Here is a 24,823-nt window from a genome sequence, read left to right as displayed (position 1 = left end):
ACCAGCGAGCCATGTCTTTAAAAGGCTAACATGGAGTCACTGTTAGGCAGTAGCTGAGTTCATATCTAGAGCATCAGGAACAAGAAACTCCTTAATAGCATGGTTAAAATTAGCAGCCAGCTTATAGGAGTGTGTTTATTAAAACTATTTCAGAGGCACACATTAAACACAGCTGAGTAGATTCTTTTATCACAAAATTATCCCCAAAATTTCAGCTTCTTTCATAAAGCTCTCACTACAGACTTCCAAAGATATGATGCAACAAATTAAAGAACTGTTTTATCTTGAGTGCAATCTTGTTGTTAACCAGTAGGAATAAGTGAAAATGTAACCTGTTATAGCTTCTTGCTTGAGATTGGTTGTCTTTGATGTATGTCCTATGACTGCAAACCAATGTTCTCGTTGTGAGATAATAAAGAAGAAGGAAAGAAAGATTTGTATCATGATTATGATTTTGCTCCTGAGCAATTCAGTCTTTCCCTGAGCAGGTCTAACCTCTCGCTGTGTCTCTCTGTTGTAGGTGTCCCTCAGGTATCACTGCCGTCTGTATAATGAATGGCGTCAGACCAATCAGCGTGTGGTGCTCCTGCTGCCCAAATCACATGGAGAATCACTGGGCAACCCATCGCTGCCTGGACTGGCACGTGCCAAACGACCGTCCAAAGAAACCATAGTGTGACTGGACATTGAACTGAACATTGAATTGAATTGAAGAGAGGAATGTTCCAGGCCTGAGGACTATAGACGCAAGAGTTGGGACTTAGCGGTTGACCTGAATGGATTTCCTGAGACACGCTGGTGACGCTGACCCTCCTGTTTAACTCTGAAAAGACTACTGATGAATTGTGACGCTGTGGATTGTTGTTTCAGAGCTTTGAGGAAAGCCAGCTGTTGGCTGTGATCTTTCCTTTGATAGTGTTAGCGTGTTGCTAACATTATTTGTGAGCTCTTCGGGACATCTCAGTTACTGCGTGCAACGAGGATCAATAACCGTTTACTACCCAAGCATTTAGACTGAATAGTTTTCTTCTGGATGTTGATGTTTGTTCTTCATCAGCATGGGGTCATTTTTGTTTTCAGCTGGACTCTCTTTGAATAACGAAGTGATGTGTGCCAATATATTCAGTCCAGAGAGAATATCTTGCCAAACATACATGCTAAGAGGCCTAGTTCAGAATTCACTAGCTATCTTTTATACACTGTATGTCCAAAAGTTCTAATTAGTGAATCAAGTGCACCTACTACAAACACAGGCGCTCGATTGGGCTCACATAGCTTCTCCATAGAAAAGCATTGTACTCTGGAGCAGCAGGAGCCTAAGGTCACCATGCTCATTGCCAAGCATCAGCTAAAGGTACATAAATCCCTCCAGTACTGGGCTGGGGAGCAGTGGTACTGTGTGCTGGAGTGATGGAGCTCAGTCCAGTAGCTTTGGAATGAGTTGGAGTGGGTTCTTCAGGGGTTCTTTAGTAAAGAAAATGGTTTGCATTATTAAAGGGTTCTTTGCATTGTGAAAGGGTTCTATATAGCACCATAAAGGGTTGTCAAGCTTGTAACAATAGAAGACCCCTTTTTGGTGCTACATAGAACCCTTATATATATATATATATATATATATATATATATATATATATTCCCCATGAATCTGGAGAACCCTTTCACAGTGCAAAGAGCCCTTTAATCATGCAAAGGGTTCTTTGAGTGTTAATGGTTCTGTATAAAACCTTTTACTGGAGAACACTTGATAAGCCATCGTTTTAAGTGCGTAATCATTCAACATCAGTGCCTGACCTCCCTAATGCTCGTGGCTGAATGCAATCAAATCCTCAGAGCAGTGTTCCAACATCTAGTGTAAAGGCTTTCCAGAAGAGTAGAGGCTGTTACTGCAGCAAAGGAGGGACAAACTCCCTTGATTTCAGAGGAAGCGTTGGATGAGGGTGTCTACAAACCTTTGAACATGTAGTGAATTCAGAACAGTTCTGACGCAAAGTGGCTGAAAACTGAGAGAAGCAAAACACAAATGCTGGTCTGGTGAATTCCTCATTTTGATTTCTTTCTTCCAAGTAGACCATCAGTCCTTTTTTCCCTCCGTTCTCTGTGAGCCTTTGGAAACTGTGGCGGACCATTCTAAATTGCAATGTGACATGAAGTATGTTTTCAATATGGGTCCCTGTACATGAAAATTGTAATATTAAAAGCCTTTCATGCTTTTTTTCTTTTATTGAAACTTCACAAGTGATTATTTCTGAGTTAATGTCGTATGTTCTGATGGACGTTTTATTGTGGGTGACCTCAAGCTCTGTAACAGACGAGCACGCCACCATGAGACAAACATTCAGTCCAAGCTTTTGGCCTTAAGATAATGACTCTTCTGTGGTGTGCACTGGACTTGAATTCTCTCACACAAACCGTGAAGAGGAACATTTAAAACACAATCAAATAAGTCAAATGGCTGCCTCTGAAAAAACCATGGTCTGCTCAGAACTCTCTACTACCATAAGATATCCTCACTGTGATGTGTAACTAGTTAACGCTTGTTTTTGTATTCAGGTGAAAGGGCTCGCAGGTCGGACAGACACTGACAATATTTACAGCACATTTTTGTTGAAGTGAGTTCTAAACAACTTCTTGAGTTTACCAAATATGATGACCACTTTTTTTGTAAATTGAATAAAATTTTCAACACTGTTTCACTGATTTTGCCTGCAGGGTGTTCCAGTAATGATATAAACACTGCAGTTATTGAGTCGTCATTCAAAGTGGGTTTGCAGCTAACTCACAACCAATACTCCACTTGAGTTAATCAGAAAATTTTAGGACGCTGTTTTTTTTTTTTTCCTCAGATTTCCACTTAATTTTAAATAGTTAAGGTTGACTCTACAATCAAAGTTCCGGTTGTTGTTCATGTGATCACTAAAGGGATGTACACCACTGACTGGTGTGATTTCACTTAAAGTGATAATAGTGAAACTCAAAGGTGGAGAGAGTAACCCAAACCATAATCAAGCAAAAGTACTGTTACTTCAGTGAAATCAAATAGAAGTACCAAATGTATCAAAGAACCTACTTAGTGCTGAGCATTTTAGAACTGTAGTGGATCTTCTTAGTACATCTAGCATCTATCTGGAGTTTGTTAAGTGTTATTCTTCTGTTTTTGATTCACTCTTAGTCTAAAAAAAATGCCAAAGTACCTACCCACATATGTTAAAACTGAAGTCTGGAAAAAAACATATTTTCTTTGGGGACTATTTTGACTTATAACACCCTGCATGCACTTCTAAAGTATGAATATATTTTTAAAAATTGGTGCAAAGTTTAACTCAGAACTATTTGTAACCATTTTAGAGCGTTTAGAGACATTAAGCTCTTTAGATGTCTGGTTCCTATCACCACCACTGTGAACAATTCTGACTCATTAAGCTTCTCTGGAACGGAAAATTACATCAGACCACTCTGAATGACTTCATTTACATCTTAACATTGGAGTTCCCCTTTAAACTCAATTCAATAGAAGGCTTTCAGCTATCTCCAGACTACAATACTTTGAATAACAAACAATGTCACTCACTTACAAACCTTTAACAGCTACGTATTTTGAACGCTGTGCAAAAAGTAAATAAAAACATAATGCAGTGATGCAATGAAATCATTTAAACCTTATATTTAATTGAAAGTAATATAAAGACAACATAGCAAATGTTCAAACAGAGAAATTTGTTTTTTATATATTATATTTGCCCATTTTGAATTTGATGCCAGCAACACATTTAAAAAAAGGGGCATATTTACCACTGTGTTACATCATCTCTTCTTTTAACAAACTCTAAGCGTTTGGGAACTGAGACCAGTTGCTGTAGTGAAACATGAGTGGAATGTTTTCCCATTTTTGTTTGATATAGGATTTCAGCTGCTCAACAGTTCGGGCTCTCCTTTGTCATATTTTTCCCTTCATAATGTGCCAAATCTTTTCAGTGGTGACAGGTCTGGAGCGTATGTTGCTCCAAAACCTGTATTTGTTGTTCAGCATTAATGGTGCCTTTGCAGATGTGCAAGTCAACCATGCCATGTGCATTAATACACCCCTATACCATCACTGATGCTGACTTTTGAACTGTGCGCTGATAACAAGACAGATGGTCCCTCTCCTTTTAGCAAAATATTTCCAATATTTTCTAATTTCATATTTTCATTAATTGGACCACAGGACATTTTTTTACTTCACCTCAGTCCATCTTCAATGAGCTTGGTACCAGAGAGGGCAATGTTGTTCCTGGATCCTGTTTATATGTTTATGTTTTCCTCTTTGCGTGGTAGAGTTTTAACTTGCATTTGTGTTTTTCAGAAGTGTTTCTGAGCCTATGCAGTGATGATCACTACAGAATTATGTCTGTTTTTAATGCAGTGCCGCCTGAGGGCCCAAAGATCATGGCCAGCCAATACTGGTTTTTGGCCTTGTCCCTTGCATACAGAGATTTCTCTGGATTCTCTGAGTCTTTTGATGATATCATGTACCATAAATGATGAAATGCCCAAAATCTTTGCTATTTTATGTTTAGAAATGTTATTCTTGAATTGTTGCACTATTTGCCTGCTCAGTCTTTCACAGAGTGGTGAACCCCTCCTCATCTTCAATTCTAAAAGACTCAGTCTCTCTGAGATGCTGTTTTTATACCCAATAATGTCACTGAGCTGTTGCCATTTTACCTAATTAGATGTTAGATGTTCCACCAGGTGTTTTAGCATTACACAACCTGACCAGTCTTTTGTTGCCCCCATCCCAACTTTTTTGAAATGTGTTACCGGCATCAAATTCAAAATGGAAATAATTTAAAAAAAAAAACTATTCTCAGTTTCAACAATTGATATGTTGTCTTTGCACTATGTTCAATTAAATGCAGGGTTTAAATGATTTGCATTTTATTTATATTTTGCACAGCATCCAAACTTGTTTGAAAACAGGGTTGTATATTGTCATATAGTGACAGTATTACAATGAAGACAAAAAAGTACATAGATTACACTGATTTTCCTTATTTATTAAACAAATCATTATAAGCTGTTAAACTTATCATGACTTTTTCACTCTATACTTGCCAGTGGAGTCTTGCGCTCAGTGCTGAGCAACATCTAATGGTTTTTGTCTTACAAGCCTTCAGGGTGAATACTGGCCACCTTCACTATAATACATACTTCATGTTATGTAATGTTGGTTTTCTAGGAAATATGACACACATATATATATATATATATATATATATATATATATATATATATATTCAAATTCCCAATTTATTTCCTACACCTGCTATCTATTACCTTGTGCCCGCACTCATTGCCCATTTCATCAAGTACACCCACCATACTGGAATACTTTGTAGTTCAACAATTACTGAATGTAGTCCATCTGTTGCTGCACAGTTTATCATCCCGTCTCTGCTAACCAAATATTATTTTGGGTGGCGGATTATTTTCAGCACAGTAGTGACACTGACATGGTAGCAGCAAGGCAGTGTATTAACTGCTGGTACGAGTCTATCAGGCATGGAGGTGTTACTGTGCTCATCAGTGGTCTCCTTCCCTCGATGGATGGGGCAGAGAGCTGATAAGTTATGCAGAGAAACAGACAGGCCACAGTTAGTAACTGTAAACCTACAAAGTGCACCTATGAGGTGTTTCTGATAAAATGGCCAATGAGTAGAAGTACAAGGTAGGTGGGCCAATAAACAGACAAATTAGTGGTATGAATTGACTGCAGTAGTCTCAAACATCTAGCAAAATGGGGGGGAAAAAAAAAGGTGACGGGGCAACAGGCATAGAACTATTTAGGAATATATGTCCACTCTCAAAAGAGTGAAGATTTCAGTCCTTAATAAATCAGTGTAAATTCTGCTGCTGTCGCACATCAGTAGATATCAGAATGACATTTACATCTGAATCACACAAATCAGTGCACTGTCATGCACAGATCCAGATGATTGTCATGCTGGCTGTATTAAAAAAATAAATCATGAGCAAAATGTAGATCTAAGCGCAGTCTAGCTAAATCACAATGCCTCAATTGTCAATCATTTTACATGACTCATGGCCAATGTATGAGTGCTTTCACACCTTCCTTGTTTGGTGCGGATCAATCAAACCGTTTCTTTAGTTCAGTCCGAGTACATACTTGGTTGAACCCTTGATATATGAATAATAGTCTGGAGGTCTACATACACTTAAGTGAACTGAATAGTGATCAGTTCACTGCAAGTGGGAATTTATTTTTGTGATTGTCTACACCAGGCTCGGATCCTCAAATTATGGCCCCTGGGCAGAGATATCTGGTGGGTCCCTACCTGGCTACCTTTTTTGGATGGTCAGAATTTTTTCAAATTGTTTCTCAAACTCATCCTGGAGCCCCACTGCCCTGCACATTTTCATGCCTTTCCTGCTTTAACACAGCCACTCTAACTCAGAACTGGGCTGTTAAATAGGTGATTAGTTGGACCAGGTGTGTTGGGAGCAGTAAAGACACTAAAAAGTGCAGGGCAGTGAGGCTCCAAGACCAGGGCTGAGAAACACTGCTCTATCATTTTTACAGATTCACCAGCCACACCTTTTAAATATCTGTTGCTGAGCCGTGATTGCAGGAGAAAATGAACCAGACGTTTAGGAAAGATGTGGAGAACGTAACTGTAAAAGTGACAAATTAGTTCATTTTCCCCCTCCACTGTGCTGCTAGTGAAGTTCCCACCATGACTCAAAAACAGCTGTTTGGATTCTCATCATTGCTCATGGGGCCCCCTGGTGCGCCCATAACACCCACTGGGTGATCCAGCCTGGTCCGCACCAAATGAGGGAATTGAGCATCAAAGCACTTTTCCTCTTCTAGCAGCACATCAACTCTACACTGTCTGTATAATCTGCCTGTATCAACATCTGACTCTTCACAGATGCTCATATTCTTACAACATGGACTCCTAACTACAGCAGGCGAGCAGTAAAATAACGGCGAACAGGTGTTTGATTTTGGCACATGGACCGCAGAACATATTTTTGGCTAAACATCAGCAGCTAAATTCAAACTGACAAACCAATCACAAAGAAGCAGATATCAGACAAGGTTTTTTGTTATTGCTTTGATTGTGACACAGACGTCTCCATTTTCATCACAAATGTGAGAGTAAGCAAGTGCTTTCATCCCTGCAAAATTGCTGACCAACAAACACCCACGTGTAATTTGCTGCACTTTAGTCGCTGCAGTGAGACCAACTGCGCCAAATGAAAATAAAGATTCAATGTCACAAAAGCAAACTCTGCAAACAAACTAGATATGAAAACAGTCTAAAATGTTCTCTCCAAAAAATATTCTAAACATGAAATCTGCTAAGGCATCACTACTCCTCTACTGCTAAAAATGTTCTAAGGCCATTTATTAAAAAAAAAAAAAAAAAATAAAAAAAAACACCTTCACAAGACAGGCTAGGTAGAAAATACAACAACATTTATTAACCTTTCAAACAGTAAAGGTTACAGCAAAATAAGCATGCAAGTGACATGACAACCCACAATTCTAATAATGGTTAAGATGGAAAATCAAAATGTAGGCATAAGACTACTGTCAGTTAGATACGACAGACAAAAGGGCATAAAATAACAAGCAATTCCAACCTTGGGCAGTTTATTATGAGAGGTAATTATTTATGTGACGCTGCTGCAGTCAGCTGCATAAATATATGCTAGTGTCTAAGCAAAATAAACTAGATACTGTGTAGCCAATAGTGCGCATACATAACTGCTGGTAAGATACAGTAGCTCAATAAGAGCATGATGCTAGCTTCCATATTATAATGGCTCAAAACTTTCAATTGAACATATTTGCAGGGAGTTATTCTCAGTGTATACTGGCATGTTCAGTGACTAACAGTAACCTTCAAGAGTTACGTATAGTGATTCACGAAGACTAAAACACCTGGTTTAAGTGTTACTCTTCAGCTCAATCATTTTTTGAAAAGCTTACAATCAAAGGTCTACGAAGCTTCTCAGTTTTGACTGCTGTTCATCAGACTGCCTTCTGAGACTCTAGACTGACACCATGTGGTGGACTGCAGTCTTTGCCTGAGTGAAAGTCCTCAGGAATAAACACATTTAGCTAAGTGAGTGTAAATGGCAGCCTGCTCTTCAAAAGCGACTAATGAAACTGCAATCCATTCTGACTCCCATGCCTTGAGCTAGTCTACATTCCATTATATGCAACAAACCTCTCCAACTAAAAACTAGAAAGCTAGTATAAAATGACAGCTTTTCTATAAAGAGGCCTTTAAAATGCTATCTTAAAAAAAAAAAAATGAGATACACATTAAAAAGGTAAGATCACAGCACCTGGGAGACTGGGAGATTTTGCAAAAGCTGCCTAAACGGTCACAGTCCCCCAATGATCATAAAAATTTTGGTTCATAGAAAGAAAGTTGTGATGCGTACTTATGCACGTATGCGTTCACTTACAAAATAAAAATAGAAAATGTACCAAAAGAGGTTTACAATCATTTAAAACTATTTTAGGACAAGGGAAAAGGAGAAAATCACTCCGTTTATAATACACTACTGATATAAAAATAGTTCTGAGGTGGTTATAGTATTGGCAGCTGAGACTGTAGTGGAAAGGTAGTGTTGCTGTGCTCACATGATTGAGCAGCCCCTCTTGGTAGCACGTGGATCTCCCTGCAAAACATACCAGGTTTTCACCATTATTTCACATTACATAAATATGCTGAAGAGTGAAAGATGCACATAATGAGTTAGGCAATGCAATCAGAGTGCAAGAATGCGCTGTCTTACTTAGTAAAACTTTCACTGAAAGGCAGACCAGGGGTCTGTCTCACACAGAATTTCTGGCTTAACTGTTAATGACAGTGGATCACTTTTTACTACATCACAAAGTCAGCCTCTGCTACATTCTTAACCTGCTCTTTTGCAGGTTAAGATCAGGATTTCAGACAATAAACAGCTTTTTGACCAATCAAGGACAACTTTCTAAATTAAGGTGGACCCCTCTGGTCCTATTTGGCTAGGCTGATGTCACATCTTTAATTATTTTAAATCCAGGATTGCATTTATTAGGTATTATGAGTCAGGAACGCTGTCTTTACCCTGAATTGAACGCGCCATGAGACAGACGCCAGATCAGGAAGTAACCCAAATTGTACATGCAGCATTAAAACACATGCAGAATGTGCCAAAAAGCTGATTTACCTAAAAGATTCTGGCAACAAGCACATCTCATTACTACGTAGCAGAAAGAAAGAGCTCGAGTCTTCACACCCCATGCAAGATCATCACCTGATGCAGTCACTGTTTCTCCTCATCTTAGCATTAGTGAAAAATATTGTGTCTAACCTGCTGGTGGAAGAGATGTTCCTCAACAACCTCCACGCCCTCATCATCCTCTTCCTCCTCCTCTACTGTGGCGGTTTTGAACACTGTACTTCTTACAGCCACTTCCTGTCAAGGAAAACATTACACTTCAGATATCATATCTAAACACATCTATACTGCCACCTGCTGGACATTAAAGGAACTACGTTTCACAAACACATCTGCGCTTCTAGTGCCACGACTTTTGCCAAATGCTGCTCTTAATGTGCACAAGACACTTGTGTATCTAAAACAGTATGGATTCTTACCTCTCCATCTGCATTAGTCAGGACAACTTTCACATTCTCCCCAGTGCCCCAGGAGCTCTGGCTCTTCCAGATGAGGTCAGTTGGAGGGCTGGAGCTCACTCCAGCATTAGATGCCCAAATCTAAAAAAACAAAGAGCAGTCAATTAGAAAAAGGTCACGTCAAGAAAATTTATGGTAACCCTTTATACATACATACACACATACATATATATATATATATATATATATATATATATATATATATATATATATATATATATATATATATATATATATACATACATACATACATATACACACACACACACACACACACACACACACATATATATAAGGAATACTGCGCTTCAGTAAATGTGAATGTTAACAAGGTGAATTATAGTTCATATTGATTTAACAGGGGAGTAACCATATACTTTGCACACAAGTCAATTCAATATTGCAGTGGGTCCTCAACCCTTGTCCTGGAGCACGCCCTGTTCTGCACATTTTAGTGCTTCCCTGCTCAACACACCTGACCCAACTAATCAACTCACTGACATGGAAGGAAGTTGCTGTGTTGGGAGCCCAAAATACTAAAATGTGGAAGCAAGGGATACTCCAACCAGGGTAATGAAATCAGTGCAATACTGGGTTCACAACATTACACAAAATCTGCAAGAACAGTGACTGTATCCATGTTGTTGCACAACTTCTGAATCTAGAGCTGGGTGAAGTATGATATATGAAAATATATATTTCAACCAGCATCAAACAAAGTAACTGCATTAAATCACAACGCATCATAACGCACTGTCACATTTTGTAATATAAACGTCACAAAGCATTGTTACAGCCCTACAATTTCAGTAAAAAAGCTATACAATTAACATGCATATGATAAAGAGCAAGAGACACTTACAGTGACTTTCTGACCAGCCTTGAGGACATATTTGGGAGTGAACTTGTAGGTAGCAGAAGCATCCCCAATAGTTCTGGTCATCTCAAAGCCTACCATTGGCTGGTCCTACAAATACAAAACATCCTGCATTAGCATTAAAAAGCAAGCATACAGCAGCAAACGTCTGTAGGAAGGAATATCAGCAAGCCAAGAAGGCTTTCTTGAACAGATTATGGCAAACCACATTTCACTCAAAGCTGAGAGAAAACTTAGGAACACATGCCCCTCGGTGGCTCTGACCTGATCAGACGTGTTGTGCAGACGGATGAACTTGCCGTCCACGTCAAGCTCGTCGATGCAGACATTGCCAGTGGCGGAGGCCGAGTGGGCAATGCTGACACTGCTGCTGGCCTCTGACTCCTCCACGTCCACACGCTTCCTCTTCCCACGTGTGGTTCGAACGCTGCGGCTGGATGAGGCCCGGGACACCGTTACGCGAGATGATGGACTTGGAGAGAGCTTCAACCTAACCAACACAGAAAAACGAAGACAGAGAAAGTGAGAGACAGAGCACAATGTAAACACACAAAGAATAGAGGATACAAGAAAGAAAGCTACATTAAGGATGTTTTGTTTCCAGTTCTAATCCTAGACAGCTTTAGCAGATCATGCTGTACTTACGCCAGGTCACAGGTGACAGACATTCACAAATTATATAATAAATAATAATAACCAATAAAGCTTACTTCTAATGCCTGCATGGCCAGTGTTTCAACTAGGGGTCGACCGATATGTGTACTTCCGGGCTGATACCAAAAATCGGTAGACAAAGATACCGATAACATATTAGGCCGATACTCATGTGCCATCAGTTGCCAACTGGCAAGTTCATACTGCAAAAATGTACAGGTACACAACTCTTACATAAAATGAATTATTAAGTGAATGAACATTTGAACATTACTAAATTAAAATAAACTTTTTTACTGTCAAGAGAACAGGTTCAAATGCTGATTTCAATCATCTGAAAAATTATAAATATTTGCTCTGATGATCAGCCCCTAGTGTCAGCTGTGGTTAAGCTAGCCACTATCAAAACATGGTTAAACATAACCACAAATAAACCCTGCACTGCACTACCGACACAGTTAACAACAAGAGTAACAGCAAGTTCAAAGCCAGCAAAAGAATATTTCTATACACAAAATGGTAATTTCCAAAAAGTAGTCCCTCACAACAAAATGTTTAGAGTCTGACCTCTCCTCCTCTCCTTCAAGCAGCTTCCTGTAGGCATTGATTTCCATGTCTAGGGCCAATTTGACATCCAGCAGCTGCTCATATTCCTCCAGTTGCTGCTGCATCTTAGCTCGGATCTCGGCGATCTCGCGCTCTTTATCTGCCAGCATCCTGCGGCTCAGGTCCTTTTCCTGAGCCAGAGAAGCCTCTAGCTCATTGATACGGTCCTGCCAGGCTCGGGCCTACACAGAGAAGGGAGCAGAGAGGCAGCAAGAATATTGGACCAAAACATGTATTTTAAAACTTTCTACTGTAAACACCATACACTATGACCACTGACACTGCAGCCTTCCTCTAAGCAGGTTATATATCTGGCTTACTACTGACTGTCTAACCTTACTCAAAGTTTTTCAGCTGTCTGCTCTTACATTTCTGCTCTCATTTACCTGCCACTCCCCTCCCTCTGTGCTTCTGCAGCCTCTGTTCAACTTGTCTCTCCTTCCTGTCAAATACAGTAAACCCTACACTGAAGTATACTTCTGCCATCATTCTAAAAGTCTAACATTTGGCAGGCAACCTACATGAGTTTCAAGCAAAATGTGCAGTTTGCCAAAACAGAACACATGGCAATCACAACACTGTCACAGACCAAGAAGCAGTATGCCAAACAAGAGGACACGGTTAACAAACTGGCTTCTCTTCATGAGAACAAGCAGGATGTCACAGTTTATGAGTGACAACCAAAATAGACAGCCTGTCAAATTTACAGCCAACAAGCCTAGCTGAGATAACCTGCTAGCTCCAACATCAATCTTTCTAAACCTGAAGATTCTGGCAATCTATATGCAATGCCACTTTGACCCTTTCACAGCACTGCCTAAACACTCATCAATGCAAAACTAACAGAATTGGAAAATGAGTTTGAAAAAGAACAAACATTCTTGTTTTCTACATAATTGCACAAGCAGGGAGTGAAGCAGACAAGGGGCCCTTCAACATGCCAACACTGACTGCCAGTTGTGAAATGGAGGACATTATATATGCCTTGACCAGCTGTATGTAAAAACAGGAAGTTCCTGCTTACTCAAGCTTCTACTTTAGTTACGTGCAGTTACAAACTTTCCTCATTATGTAGATTATATGCAATCTTTCAAACAATATAAAGCTCATTCCAGCTTTCAGCAGTTTATCACATATTTAAAAGCTTTTGTGACCAGAATGCACCACAGAAAATATGAAATACCAAAAATACACCAAGTGTGCATTTCACTCCTTGTCACAGCAACATGGGGTGCCAATTTTACTGAATTCCCAGCATTAACATGGTCTGACAATTTCCCAGCTGTAAGATTGAATAGTCAGTAGAACTGAGTAAGTGTGTGACTCTGGTGATACGTACCTCCCTTTGCAGGCTGGCCAGCTGAGCTGACAGACTCTCGACCCTCAGAGCAGACTCCTTCAGCTCCTCACGAGCCATGCTAGCCGAACTGCTGTTCATCTCTGACGAAAGACGTACGTTCTCCAGCTGAAACACACAGCAGAAAACTCAGTATGACAGTCTTGTGAAACAAGCTCAAATTTAAGATGCACTAGCAAAGGGAGGAACTGAAGCGCGAGGTCTGCTTGGAGACTGGAAGGAAGTGCAACACAACTGCAGATGATGAAAAAGCAAGACAGAGGTGTCAAGACTAGATTAGAAATCCGGGGGCTTGATCTCCAGGAACTCAAAACAATCAAACTGATGCAAAATTATTACATGAACTGCAGTGGCACTACCCACAAGCAACCTTCACAGTGTATGCACTGTACCTTGTAGTTATGCCAATATCTTGCAAGGTCACCTTTCTGATACAAAACTGTCAGTCATCTTGACAGATCAGATGTGCAGAAATAAAGTGCATAAAACTGCTAAAAGCAGCTAAAAAGCAAGTTTATTAAGCCTGCACACAGGCTACTTTATGGCACTTTTTTACAGACTCATAGTAAAACTGAAAATGTTTCAGCATGAGGGATCACATGATCCTTTCGATTTAAACTGAAATTTCCCTGAAGTCACACTTTCTCTTAACAAAAACCCAAAGCCATTTAAGGATTCTGACAGACTCACATACAGATTTTCAGCTGTAATTTTGTGATTCGTCATGAATGAATCATAAGTTATGAAATGACTGTGCAAAAATAGTTGTTTATAAACCCCTAACTACTGTATTAATTTAAAGGACTAAAATGAGGCCTAGTGAAATTATCCAACAGATCCTGATCTTCATCTTCTTTTAAAATTCCTCATGTTTCTGATGTCAGAATTACAATTTCTAACTTCAAAGGTCCTTTAAAATGGAGGTGGGCAATATAGCAAAAGTAACATTGTGATACTTGAAGATATTTTCCTGAGAAACAATATGCATTAAATGATGACTGCAGTGATCCCTCTAAAGGGATAGATGTGGCACTTCATTTACTTATAGCTACATCCATTCCACTGCTGCACAATGTTGCTTGTAGACAACAGACCTATTTAAGAAATATGACTACATACATGCATACATACTCCAACAGATATGAATCAGTTGTGATGGATGAAAAACCGCCAAAAATACCTTGTCTGAGGCAAACTGTCTGGAGCAGAAACAAATCATCCACAAGACGCTAGAAAGAAGGTTCAAATGTCCACAGAGAGATACGGGGACCAAGTACAGCTGCTTTAGTGCTTTAGTGATTTAGTGATTTACTCAAACTCTTCATTATTAATCATTCTATTGTCATTAAAATTGTATCACTTAATTGTAAAGTGAGCAAAATGGGCCTGCTATCCTGCACAATTGTGGAATAGAAGGTTAAGAAGTACCAGGAGGGTAAAAAGGGAGTTAGAAAATAAAGTTTTTTCAAGAAATTAAGGTGCGACAGCCGGCACGACAAGCTGCCAACACCTCACTCTTGCCTCACCAACACTACAGCATAGAATTAGTGAATACAGTCACCTTGGCCAAGTACGTCTGCTCCATCTCTTCCTTGTAGAGTTTTACTTGCTCATCATGCTGCTGTCTCATGTCAGCCAGGGCCTGGGCCAGCTTGAACTCATACTCTATCTGGCGGCCCGAGTCCACCTCCACCAGCCTGGTCTCATGCCTGCGCCGGGTGTCCTTGATCTCCTGCAAGTTGAGTGAACATAGTGACAAGTGGTCAACACAGAGTACAATATGCTTGCATTTTACAATGCATGCTGAAAGGTCTGCGCCCAAGTCATTCACACACTGAAACAGGGGCGGGAATGCAGAGGTAAAAATAACGAAACTGGGGTTAGAGAAAGGTCAGAAACAATGGTGAAAAACTGAGATAACTGGTCAAAAGGAATAATTGTGTATAAACATGGCCTCCCAAGGTTTGCAGTTGTTGTATGTAAGGCAGCGCACTTTAGTTCAAAGAGTCTGGAACTTCTTTGTGCATATTTCTTTTTCAGCATTATCATTTCAGTTTCATTTGAAAAACTCGCACATCCACCTTGCATGAGTCACCAATTTACAGTGAAAGAGTAAAAGCTAGATTTACAGGATGCACAATAGCTTATGTTGCTGCTAACCAATGTTTACTCCATCTAGCTAAGTAACCGTTTCGAGTTTCAACTTAATTTACATTAAGTTGGTATGTTGCACTAGAGTTCATTAAATTACAGCTGAACCTGAAATTATCAGATTAAAGTGAACCACTAGAAAGTCTTCCTATTTGATAACAAGGAAATATACTTGTCTCAAATTCTCTGGAAAGACATGAACCAAGCCAAACACTCCTCCCCTCCTTTAACATGGAAAACCCTGCACATTACATTTTTACTATGGTTTCACTTTCCGGCAAACTGACCTGGTCTTTTAATACTACATGTCGGAGTCACACTGAAAACACTTTCAGGTCAGTGAGGGCACACCTAATCAGACAGTGATAAACACTGTGGGACTCTGTCCTCAGGGGTAATTACAGTGTGTGAAGAGCTGTCAATGGAACATTGTCAATATTATCTATCTGTGCTACAGCACGTTTCAAAGGCTGTGAACAAAATAGCTGTTATTCATAGTGCACACTGGGATTGCTTGTGATCAACAATACAAATAAATTCCATGTTAGACTGATCTAGAGTCTAACTGCCATATCGGATTTGTTTGGCTAGATCTTTATTATCTGATTATATTAGATCAAGTTCAATACCAGCTCAGACGATTCTAGTTGTAAACTTGCCACACACACACAAATATACTTTGGCGGTGCAGCACGTGCACACCTGCCCATTTTTTTTTTTTAAATAAAATTGTTTTGTTTTGCACATGTAAAAATAATATAAAATAAAAATGCTGCTGTACTGTGACCTACCAGAGTAAAATCTTTTAGTACTTAAAACTGCGTGCATTTGTAATAGCCAAAGCAAGTCATTATGAATTTTACTTATTTATTCTTTACATTCAGTGTCCCCCTCTGGCCCTTTCCTCCCTAATTCAGCACAAACGTTTTTCAAATCTGTGGAAAACATTAACTTAGCTACAGCATTAGATTGGGTCACTAAAGCACAACTGCTTCAAATACTGTTCTTTTATAAATGTTAAATGTTCTAATAAAATGAAACATTAACATAATTATGTAAGGCTAGTATTTATAGGCCATTATTATGTTCTCAGCCAGTTATTTTTTGCTGTGTTAAAATACTGAATGTGTCTCCTATGAAATCAGGTTGCTTACCTCTTCAAACATATTCTTGCGGAACTCAAGCTCCTCCGCCAGGCTCTGGCAGCGGTTCTCCAGGTCCACTCTCAGCAGAGTCTCATCCCCTAGCTGCTTCTTAGCAGAGGCCAAACCTGCCTCAAGCTGAAGACCACAGAAGTCGAGTAAAGTTATACATGTACATTTGTTTAATTCAAATTAGAACTTATGCAGCTTATTTAAACATGAAAGCTGCTTTCAGATGTACAAATAATATTATAAAAATCATCATCATCATCATCATCATCTTCAACAAAAACACTATAAACCTATCAATAATAGATTTCAGGGGTACCTCCTGGATCTGGGCTTGCAGATCAACCAGTGTGCCCTCGAGGGCTTTCTTCTCAGACAGCGCAGTGGCGAGACCAGCCTCTTTAGAGTTCAGCAATGTCTCCACATCCTTCAGCCGGGCCTGAGAACTGGCCAGGTCAGCGTCTTTCTTAGCATAGCTGCAACCACAAACACAAAGCTTATCAGCCTCCAAAGACATGAGGGTACATGTATGTTTCTGTATATAGAAGAGGTGTGCTAAAAAAAGAAAAGCAGCAGCCGCTGCATGCTCCAATTTTAAGGGAGAGAGTGCAGGAGAGGATCTGGTCAAAGGTGAAACCCTACTGATTATAAACAATGAGATATTAAGTGTCAGTTACATGCTGATTGTGTTAAAGGCTGCTTAATGGGAGAGTTGAGTTCAGTGTCACGCATTGCCAAGGGACTTACACAGAACTCACATTTGATCAATGGAGACTGCTGGGGGGTGTGGCCCAATGAAAAAGATTATATCAGGGCAGACACCATGCTCAACAATGTTATCAGCCCTGTTCCTCAATACAGAGGAAAAAGGGAGGAGCTCCACAATCTCACACACAATCAGTTGATGGAATCCTGATAGCACAACTGACTTCGTTATAGGCTCATCTGGCACCATCAAATTAGAAAAAGACATCAAATGGCTTTTGCCCACACACTCAGAGAGAAGAAAGAGAAAGAGCCAAGGCTCTAAAAAAAGTTGGACTCCGCTATTACAAAATAATATTTAAGGACATTCTCACAATGCTAGTAATAATCAGGAACGAAGCAGGATATGAACACTTTTCTTTGCATAGAACAGTTTTCCTACTATGGTCAGTTGGGGCGGGGGGGGCTTCCAACAACTGTTCCCACCTCCGAACAGCCCATAGAAGTACAGTGGGACCTTTCTCTACACCAGTCACAGTGCAGCTGTGTCCAATGCAAACGCGTGAAGGAGTAAATGTGGGGGGCAAAGCCTTCAGAGGGCTCGGACAGTAGCTTACCAACAAACACATGGCAAGCAAAACAGACTTTCAGCATGTTTATACATGAAACAATTTTCCATGTAATTTCACTTTCACAGAAGGTTACGTGCCCAATCGTTCAGCAGCGCAGTTCACAGCAAAGCTACGTTCCCACCTATGTCTCCTGCATTACATAAGTGTCCACGTAACTTTATTCAAAAGCACATCTCAAAGTCCAGCGCAGGCCAAACTACATGTCTTAACCAACCCATGCAACTAAATGACTAAAAACATACAAGCTACTAGTTGTTTTTTCATGCAAGGAAGAAACATTCAAGTTCTCCTGTGCATAACATACATATGTGAGCACAAAGCACCAAGAACTTTGAGGCTGGAAACAAAAAAAAAAAACAAAAAATAAAACAACCAACCAACCTCACGCATAACTGGGCAGTTTAAAGTAGAAGTTCTCATCGTAAGGAACTTTTTCCAACAGTGCCCTAATGGCTTTGAGGGTGCATATACATCACTGCACGAGGGCCTCACAAATACTTGACTAATCACCAGAGCTTACGAAACAAGCTTATGTCAGGAAGATCAAACACATATGCCATTGTATAAACGACTTTCTTGAACTGCTGAGGGTTTTGGAGCGGGATGGGGCCCCAGTCACATGCGCATGGTTGAGTTAGACTGACAGAAAGGTGGGGTCCTGAGGTATTAAGTATGGATGGGTAAAGTGGCGTCTAGGTAGAGAGTAAAATGAATGGAATGTTGGTGGAATGTGAGGCAGTTTACACTCAACTGAAAGGAAAGATAACATTACTAGTAAGCCATCACTGCACCTTTGTGTGTGAGCACTGTTCGAATAAAGACTGGGCTCTTTCATGACCACTGAGACTGCAGACTGAGACAGAGCGACTGGTTATTGCAGATTGGCTGCTATTAAACACTCTCTTAAATAATAAAGAACATCACTGCATCTTACGTCTCCCGACTTTTCTTTGGCACCCAAAAGATTTACAACAATTTAAACCAATTTAAAATCAACAGAATCATGACATGTAGGGATGCGCAGTCTCAGTGGTCAAGGTCATTTGCTGATAAATGAAAAAACATTACTATTATTAAATCGGTGCGATATTGACTCTATGGTTGATATTCACAACCGATAACATGCCGTCCTATTTTTAGCTTGTGCGTGCACTCAAGCATGTGTAGAAGCACAGAACGTCACTCATGGTGAGAATTTCCTTTCTTCTAAACTCCACAGTGGCCTCTGCTGGCTGCTCTGTATTTTCTGGTAATAGCTGCCACTGGCCATAATTTACTGAGTGAATGGTGACAGAAAACAGAGTTGGTAAATGAGGCCCATTGTTAGTTATAGTATCACTTAAAACACACACTTTTCCTTTATTTTTAGGACTCTCGTATTTATTTACATGCTGCTTTTGATGGCTTTAGATAAGAGCATCCACTAAACAATGTAAAATATCTACATTAAGTAATGTAAAACAAAATAATTCAATTAAAATAATTATCAGTTTATGGTGTCAGCCAAGGGGTTGATTAGTTATTGTATCAAGTCTAGATCCTAAATTGAATTTAATGGTGACATACACCGATCCAATCTACTGGATCAGTATCAGCACCAATACAATCATTATTAAAAAGATTGGTTAAGTCAGATGGGACTTGTTTTCCTTACAGTTATAAAGTTTTAACTATGCAATTTTAAAAACTTCTGAGAACAATACGGCTTAAACGAATGCTAACTTAAAAGAATTTTGGCACATGATCATCTCCACAATAGCACATTTGCCTCTACTGTACATGAATGTGCTTTGTTACTATGAAACGTGAGGGCCTTAACAGCGCACGGATATCAAGCTCAGATATCGGAATAAGTATCAGGAGACAAAATATTGGATTGGTGCTTGGCTAAGGTAAAATAACTACAGTTATAGAGCTAATTAGCTCAGAAAAAAACATCAGCGCTGTGTTTTCCCAAGATGTCACCACACAAGTCTCCTTGTAGGGTAGCGATCATTAAATCTGCAAGGCTTAATGTAGCAGATGTGTCTTCACTGTAAAGGACCTGGACAAAGGGACACTTTTTCAGAAGGGAAATGAACAGCTGCACAAGTAAGAAGACCTACACAAAGATCTTACAGCTGCCATGCCACTCAAACCTAAAGTTTAAGTTATGGCACCTCCTCAAGGCTGAATGGGCTAAATCACCATCATTCCAAACTATCCAAACCATGAGGATAAAGCTGAATAAACAACTCACTAATTATACCCCAGCACGCTTTTCAAGGCATAACATTAAAAAGGAGAAAAAAGCCACTGGTTTACATTAGCAGAGATTTCAGTTTAATTTTTAATTTCCCATTTAATTCAACACACTTTTAACTTCTTGCACAGAATTCTGTTTATAAACACAAGCCCTTCGGAAATTAATAAGATGTTCGGAACCATCACAACCCACAAACACACCTCTACTGAGAAGACCACAGCACACCCAGAGACAGGTGTTCTAAATAAAGGGAGTCTGTTCAGCTTTCTTTGGAACAGGTGGTGGGAGTGAGCTTTCTGCTTCAGTCAATCACTTGCACTATCAAAATGGATAGTGTCACAACATGACAGTCTGAAAAATATTAAAACAAGACTGCCATTCTGGGGAAGGGCACACATAGCCTTTCATTTTCAGAATTCTTTCTACGCATCTGTTTTGAAAGTTTTTACTTGGAATTTCCTGAACTAAACCCAACAGTAATAGCTTGAGGACAAATGTGTGCATAACTGCTACACAGTTTCATTCCTTTCACCCAGAACTATATCCTTTGTTATTTTCTATTAAAGATTTCTGGAAAAAAATAAGCTTCAAATAATTGAGGTATGACACTGGGAGCCTTATAATGTGAGCCTTAATGCTGACAACAACAACAACAACAACAACAACCACCTATCATTAGGCTCATGCTGCACCACATGTTTGTAATTTAGCAAGAACTGAGGCATTAAAAGTGTAGGAAATGTGTAGGAACCAACAACACAAATCTTCTGACCAGTTAGACTACAGATGGCAACGAAGTGATTAAAAGCCATGGGTCTCCAATAAAGGCTTTAATGGGGGGGAAGTCAGGAGACACTCAGACAAACACTTTGCACACGACATCTATCTACATCTTACTCAGGCTCATTTACACCCATGTATGCGATACTGAATCCTAAACGGAATGGTCTCATGAATGAAGCCTGATAATGGGTGGAGTAGCCTGCATGAGCCCTTACTGACACAGATGCTCCGCCTCTAAATTCTCTCTCCATGACCCAAGAGCCATTCACTAGAAAGGGGCTGGGCTTGATCCTTTTTGTCGAATAGTTCAGGTTACGTGATACACAAATGACAGATGGTAAGACGTGTCTCTACACGAGACCTATGCTTTTAATAGGAGGTGAAAACACATATAATCTACATCTGTCCCAAAAAAAGTGTGTATCCACCCTTCATTCAGACTGATGTATGAATCATCTCACTGGTGCCACTTTTGTGGAAACAGAACTGAACGGTGATTTAACAATTTCCACTCCTCAACATGCCAGTTGATAATCTATCATGCAATACTACTGGAGTGTAACAGAAACAAAATTACCAGGAATAAAACACCATAAGAATGACCATGTGAAATTTAACACTACCAGCACTACGCATTAGTGAGTTTGCCTTGCATCCTAATAATTAAGTTGCCATAGACAAACATGGACTGTTCGATTACAAAGTGACTCAAAAATTCAGGGAAACAAATAACATGCAAACAGAACATGGTATGGAAACCAATACCAAGCTGCACGACCACCCAAGTCAACTCACGTGCAGAAATAGATACAAATGTAAAAATAACCTACATATCATGGAGCTGACAGTGTGACAACTTACCAAGACATTCTTAATAGCCATTAATAACCACGGACTTACAAAGCCTAAAGTGCGGCATTATCAAGAACCACTAATCATTAAAGATGCAGGTGGGATAATCCTTAAATCCTTTGCAAAAGAGGGACTGCAGACAGACTCAACTATCAGCTGCGCTGTGAAGCATAAAACAGATTTAAAGCAAAACTAAAAAACAAAACCAAAACAATCTTGCACATCATTTCATTCAACAATGTACAATATAAATGGGCAGAGGCCTGTTATTAAATATAAACACAAGGTAAATCCACTTAAGGTAACCAGCCATTCAGAAACATCCTGTTAACATCAAGTGACTTGCTCCCTCTAATTTGCTGCAGGCACCAGCGCAAAGTCTGCGGGTTGGAGCCAGGTCTCAATGCAATTCAGACTAGTCAACATTTGCACTTAAAGAAGCCATAACTAAGTATTGTTTCATACTGCATAATCTTGTTGTGCTCATTGACATGAGCGTATCTAATTTTCTCCATCAACTGTTAATTGTGCTTTTGTTAATTCAGGATTGTGGCAGATTTTAAAAACAAATTCAATAATTTTTCATACCTAAATTCAATACACGGTCTCGATTCAGGAGAAATAAAAACGACTTCCACTACGCAATCGCACACAAACTCAAATATGGCATGGATTAATGTCTACATTTACACAGATTGAATGAAAATTAAAAATACACAGATGATGTGTTGTTGATAGCATCCACTTAATATCCCCATCGTCTACTTTGTGTGTCTGACTTGGCTATCTAACTTTCTGTCGGTGGTCTCTCTGACCACTGCACCGCTGTCACCTGGATATGCTTGGATGGCAGACTATTCTGAATTAACTGAATCATCAACCGGATATTTAGGCATCACCTTGAGTAAACATAAATTCACACATTTGATGACTGTAAATTAAAAAAACAAAACACATTAAAACCTTAAGACTTTAAGGATCCACATCAATCCTGTAACTGTGTTTAGGGGGAATACAAAGTAAGAAACTCACTGTACACTGTAGCTTACATGACATTAACTGCATGAACTGAATTAAATTACAGCCAGAAAACCGTGACAGCAACAACAATAGCGGGACAGGAAATTGGGAAAAGGAAAAGTAAAGCGCCCAAATCAAGCAACAACATACACTGACGTTAAATGGGAAGCACGATCCAATGCAATCCACCTTAAACAACCGTTTTGCACAAAGTACATGCACTTTCTACAGGGTAAGATAATGTCCGGACAGGCCCAAAGGCAAAGTTATGTACTCTAACTTTACCAGAACAAAGCAGTATGATAAGGTTGTGAAAAGGTCCTGATTAAATGACCTAGAGACTTATCACTCTAATGTCATTAATGCAAAAGTGTGTGGTCAAATACAAAAGCCACGCATTCAAACATGGCCTGCGGCCCTTTTGTGATAGCGCTCGGTTTCCAGTCAAATGGCCAAAGGATGAAGGTAGCTGCCCCTCCCCCAGAGCCAGAAAAGGTGTGGCACTTGGAAAAGGCAGAACTTCCACTTTCGACCCTTCGGAAATCGCTTGTTGGCCTACACATGGGCTAAACTTTAGACCGAAGGCCTGGCATACAGGGAGAGTTCAACTGTCCGCCAAGCGTTCATTTCAGACACTAGACTGAATACTAACCGCGGCAGACGCGTGGCGCTCCGCCACAGGCTTTCACACCGTCTGTTACTGCTCACTATTCTTGATAGGCCACATTTGGCGGGCCATTTTGAAACACAAACACAGTGAAGAAAAACATACAGATCAACTGAACCGGAGAGCGGATCCCACAAACGAGCCACATAAAAACGGTACCCATTAGAAAGAATGAGCTCTGTAACTTCGCTTTGTGAGCTGCCGGTTACTACTAACCACACATTTGGGTTGCAAAGGCATTTAGCTAGGGCCCTTCCATAGCTACTTCAATAATGCTGAAGTATGTGATTGGTCAGTAATACAACAATCCTTTCTCTCCCATTTTTATTCTGGGATATTAATTGTGGAGACTTTAGTGATCCCCTCTAAAAACGTGCAGGCGTGTAAACTGATGTGAGCTTCACTCTTTGCTCTCTCGGCACGAAGATAGGAATCTAGCTTATGTCCTCCAGCGAAAGGAAATCAAGCAGCACTCTCTAATGGGACCATGCTTAAGGAGACAGATGGTCCATTATAGGGACTGTTTATTGAACCTACAATGAACTTCTGATTCACAAGTCTGTTGTTCAGGCGTCTCATATTCAGGGTCACGGGTCGCCCTAAACCTCGTATTGCTGCAAGTTGCGACTAAAATTATCTAAAAATGTGCTGGTGATAATAATCCACGTGCAATGCTGTAACTCCATAAACGCCTGGGATGTAAATAAAGCCGCTCACCTCTGCAGCAGCTGTTCGTGCTCGGTCTTGATCTTTCCGAGCTCGATCTGCAGCCTGGCGCGCTCCTTCGCCGTGTCGTCCAGGGACCTCCGAGCGTCCGCCAGCTCCGTCTCGTACAGAGACTTCAAACCGGTGAGTTCGCGGCTCCTCACTTCTTCCCTCTCGGATATCTGCAGGTGGAGGACGCTGTTCTCGGACTCCAGGCTCCGCACTTTGTCGATATAAGCGGCCAGGCGGTCGTTCAGGTGGCTGAGCTCTTCCTTCTCCTGCAGCCGCGTTATCCGCGTGGGGCTCAGCGGCGTGCTGCTCAGTCTCTGACCGGCCGGTGTGGAAGGTGCAGTCGCCATTGTAAAACGAACTCCGAAAAACACAAAAGCTACAATACAGTTAAAAGCACTACAGTTAAACCAATATCCCCAGGTTTCCGTTGAATGCTGAATAAGCCGCGTGTGAGCTCGCGAGTGTGTAATATCAGCGCATAAAAATACTTAGGAAAACGGTTAAATATAGCCTGACAACTACAAAATAAGGGCCTCCCGCGGAGAAAGTGTCCCTAAGTAATTATGTGGAAGTAAGCAATTAATTTAAAGAGCATCCTACAGTAAAGATAACACCAAACAGGATGCACTGAAATTCCACAAAAGAAGAAAAAAAAGGTTCAAAACCCACAAAGCTCCCACTTTGTCTTCCAACCGAATGAAAGAA

The 24,823-nt window shown here is 40.1% G+C and overlaps 2 protein-coding genes across 2 annotated transcripts in view; one reads left to right on the top strand and one right to left on the bottom strand.

Moving 5' to 3' along the window:
- LOC118825150 (E3 ubiquitin-protein ligase MARCHF3-like) overlaps nt 1-1,488 on the top strand; it is a 36,114-nt gene extending 34,626 nt beyond the window's left edge. The window contains exon 5 of the mRNA XM_036595701.1: nt 521-1,488. Within this exon, the coding sequence (XP_036451594.1) occupies nt 521-679 (159 nt within the window). The 3' untranslated portion in view covers nt 680-1,488. The remainder of the gene's footprint in view (nt 1-520) is intronic.
- Nucleotides 1,489-7,466: 5,978 nt separating this feature from the next.
- lmnb1 (lamin B1) lies at nt 7,467-24,478 on the bottom strand. Its single transcript, XM_036595377.1, has 11 exons — nt 24,119-24,478; nt 16,817-16,973; nt 16,501-16,626; nt 14,757-14,927; nt 13,178-13,303; nt 11,800-12,020; nt 10,843-11,068; nt 10,564-10,668; nt 9,663-9,782; nt 9,376-9,480; nt 7,467-8,700 (listed from the first exon to the last, which is right to left on the bottom strand). Exons 1-11 carry the CDS (start codon nt 24,463-24,465, stop codon nt 8,659-8,661), a joined length of 1,746 nt encoding a protein of 581 aa, XP_036451270.1. The 5' UTR covers nt 24,466-24,478; the 3' UTR covers nt 7,467-8,658.
- Between the last annotated feature and the right edge of the window lie 345 nt (nt 24,479-24,823).

The sequence above is a fragment of the Colossoma macropomum genome, unplaced genomic scaffold (assembly GCF_904425465.1).
Source record: "Colossoma macropomum unplaced genomic scaffold, Colossoma_macropomum, whole genome shotgun sequence".
In the NCBI taxonomy this organism is placed as follows: Eukaryota; Metazoa; Chordata; class Actinopteri; order Characiformes; family Serrasalmidae; genus Colossoma; species Colossoma macropomum.
The sequence above is the reverse complement of the archived record's forward strand: the minus strand, read 5'-3'. Positions and strand labels throughout refer to the sequence as shown.

Excerpts from the sequence above, each read along its gene's own strand:
- lmnb1 (XM_036595377.1), bottom strand. The coding sequence starts at position 24,465 with ATGGCGACTGCACCTTCCACACCGGCCGGTCAGAGACTGAGCAGCACG. Across the intron at positions 16,627-16,816 it reads TGCAAGCCCAGATCCAGGAG|CTTGAGGCAGGTTTGGCCTC; the intron begins GTACCCCTGAAA and ends TGTGGTCTTCAG. Across the intron at positions 9,481-9,662 it reads TGACTAATGCAGATGGAGAG|GAAGTGGCTGTAAGAAGTAC; the intron begins GTAAGAATCCAT and ends TTTCCTTGACAG.